The following is a 3040-nucleotide window of genomic DNA, read 5'->3' as shown; positions in this document are numbered from 1 at the left end:
TTATCTTTTTTGCTAAAAAATGAGAAATAATCATATTGTCAAAAGTGATATTAATTACATTTATTGTTTGGTAATCTTTTTTTAAGTTGAATTGATTACGACTTTTGCATCTTCTTTTTTATCTTCTTTTCTTAATAATTTAAATTTAAATATTTTCTGGATAGAACAAAAGCCTCAAAACTATTTAAAATAATTATTAATAAAAAGAAAAGAAAAGAGGATATTGCTAACGGGATTCCTCTTACAAACTATGGACTAACCTTGCTCCTCCTACCGTTGATTCTGAGAGCTAGTATAGTGCTATACAATGAAAAGAGTGTAGACGAAAGTTTTTTAGATTACCCCAAAAACATGGTCAAGATAGCATCACTCTACTCTTTCCTCAAAAAAGATAGCATTCCTCAAGCCTACGCAATCTTTTTTTTTGAGAGGAAAGATAGCCTACGCAGTCTAAAACAGATAAATGTATTTCAATAATTTTACACTTTCACGTACCAGTAGATTGTAATTAGTTGATTGTGATTATCACATAGGCCCATCGTTTTTCTCTCCGCCACTCACAACCTTCCATGTATGACAATTTAATAAAGTGTGAGTTACTTGTTTAACTTTTTGATGAAGTTGAAGTGTGCTAAACTACATTCTTTGAAAAGGTGAAAAAGAGCTGATGATCGATAACACAACTTTTTTTCATATATATATATATATATATATATTGGTCTTTTTTTTTTTTTTTGCTGAATATATATATTGGTCTTGATCAGCTCAAAAAGAAAAACAGAGATCTAAGCTGAAACAGTTGCTTTCAGTGACATCTGCTAGAATACTGCTGCCCCAGCTTGGTGACTTCGCCCAAAACCAAAACCAAAACCAAAACCCTCTGGTAATTATCACACTCTTTTAGATACCCATCATTTCTAGTTGCTAATTTTGTTACTTTCTTTTATTTTTTTATTTCATTTTGTTATTACTTTCAATACTAGGGTTTTTTGTTTAACACCACATATTGATATTGATTTTATATTCTTGAATTTGTGTTCGCAAATTCGTATTTTTATTAAAAAAAATTATTTATTTTTAGATAGGTAAGGTAGATAATGGGGATGAGACACCACACTGACTTTCACTTGAACCCCACAAATTGAGTAATTAGACCATGGATTTTGTGTGTGAGTGTGTGTGTATATATATATATATATATTTATATATTGGATTTTTAGACTAAGACGATAGTGAACTTTCTAATTGTCATTTTGTTTGGAATTTGATAGGGTTGGGACTCTTGGGAGGTTGTGTGTGTTAATATTTTGAGTACTGATGGAGTGGAATTTTTGGAACGATAGTTCAAAAGATACATCAATGATGGTGAATAGACACAAGCACTTAAGTGGTTGTGAGGGAAACAGCAGAGAATTTAGATCATGGTCCAATCTTCCGGTTGATGTTTTTAATATAATTGGCAGACAACTTGATTTTATTAAACGGGTTTGTAAGAATTCGCAAAAAATTCAGGCTATTGGTCCACTTTATGAGATCCTTCAAGTTCCAAGGCTAATGGAACACAGTTGGGGTTTTAATGTCTACAGTTTATGTAGCTTTCACCTCCCAATTGAAAATCAAAGTCACGTCACTTACAACAAGATTGAGGGGAAAGAGTTGAATGATGCAGTCATATGTGCTTCAAAGTTTGATTGGTTGCTTTTACAGAAATCTACATTGTCATTCTTCTACAATCCTTATACAAAGACTATAATCAAACTACCTGATCTTGACATCAACTTCAATCGAAGTACATTTTCCTCGGTCCCAACTTCTCCTGATTGTGTTTGCTTTGCAATTCAAAGTTCCAAAAACAGTAGCAAAATGTGGCTAAGCACATGTCAACCTGGTGACCGCAAATGGAGCACCACAGTCAAGTTTGCTGGTCCTAAAAGGGCAGTTGAGGATGTGGTTTACAGTAATGGAACTTTTTACTGTGTTTTTACAGGAGGAGCATTGGGGGCCTTTTGTGTTGTACACCGTTATTGGAGTATGCTCATGGATGTGAATTTGGTTCCTGGGATATTGTCTGACACAAGGGGTCATATGGTAGAGTCTAATGGGCAGCTCTGGTTAGTGTATCGTTCTAGTTCTATGTGTTTCAGAGTTTTCAATTTTGATTGGTCAGAAAAGACTTGGGATGAGACATATACATTGGGATGTCAAGCATTTTTTCTCGGTTGTACCTCATTCTCAGTTTCAGCAGAAGGAGAAACTGCAGGTTTTGCAGAGAGGATTTATTATCATTGTGATACTTACAGTTCCTATTACTCGTTGAAGACTAAGCAGAGTCATCAATGTACATTTTATCCATGGGTAACTGAACGCGGGCCTGAGAGAGTTTGGATTCAACCTCCTAAGATATGGTCTAAATTGGTTTGACACCAATTTGGAAAACAGGTCTAGCCATTTAGTCATGTTTCTTTGCTTGCATTATGAAATGGACTAATATACTTGCTTAGGGCACTAATTTGAGTTCTAGCACTATGAAGTGTGGAGGATTTATTACTATTATTTCCTTGAATAACAAGCTTTCTGTATAAAAAGTTAGGAAGGATTTTATGGCATCATTATAATACTATGACTTTGTTATTGTTACTTTCGAGTCCTTACATTTTATTTGTGATTTAGACCTTTTTGGATACTTCATGTCCAAGAGACTGCCATTGATAAAATCCTCATCCCTGTTGAGAGGAAGGAAAATGATTTCACATTCTTCCTTCCAGCAGACAGGGGTTGCACCCCATTCGGTGTGCCATTTGAGCTATGGTTCGTTGGCTATATGGATCTGTAGAACTTGTCCTGTTTTTTATTAGAAAGTTGAATCCAAGAGTGGGTTCATGGAGCTATATGGCCTTGCTGTTTCTCTATAAATAGATATAATCTGAGAATTACTGCTTTTAACATTGACACAGAATTTAAGTTTGTAATGGAGAGGCAATGCAAATAAGATTGGTTATAACGGAAACAATCCATAATGCTTCTTCAACTTTTGGCCAAA

General features: G+C 34.4%; 1 protein-coding gene across 1 annotated transcript; it reads left to right on the top strand.

Moving 5' to 3' along the window:
* Nucleotides 1-1554: 1554 nt before the first annotated feature.
* On the top strand, nt 1555-2774 carry LOC115972959 (F-box protein At4g00893-like). The gene has a single exon (XM_031093175.1). It carries the CDS (start codon nt 1555-1557, stop codon nt 2419-2421), a length of 867 nt encoding a protein of 288 aa, XP_030949035.1. The 3' UTR covers nt 2422-2774.
* Nucleotides 2775-3040: the final 266 nt, after the last annotated feature.

The sequence above is a fragment of the Quercus lobata genome, unplaced genomic scaffold, assembly GCF_001633185.2.
Source record: "Quercus lobata isolate SW786 unplaced genomic scaffold, ValleyOak3.0 Primary Assembly Scq3eQI_100, whole genome shotgun sequence".
Lineage (NCBI taxonomy): Eukaryota > Viridiplantae > Streptophyta > Magnoliopsida > Fagales > Fagaceae > Quercus > Quercus lobata.
The sequence above is the reverse complement of the archived record's forward strand: the minus strand, read 5'-3'. Positions and strand labels throughout refer to the sequence as shown.

Excerpts from the sequence above, each read along its gene's own strand:
- LOC115972959 (XM_031093175.1), top strand. The coding sequence starts at position 1,555 with ATGGAACACAGTTGGGGTTTTAATGTCTACAGTTTATGTAGCTTTCAC.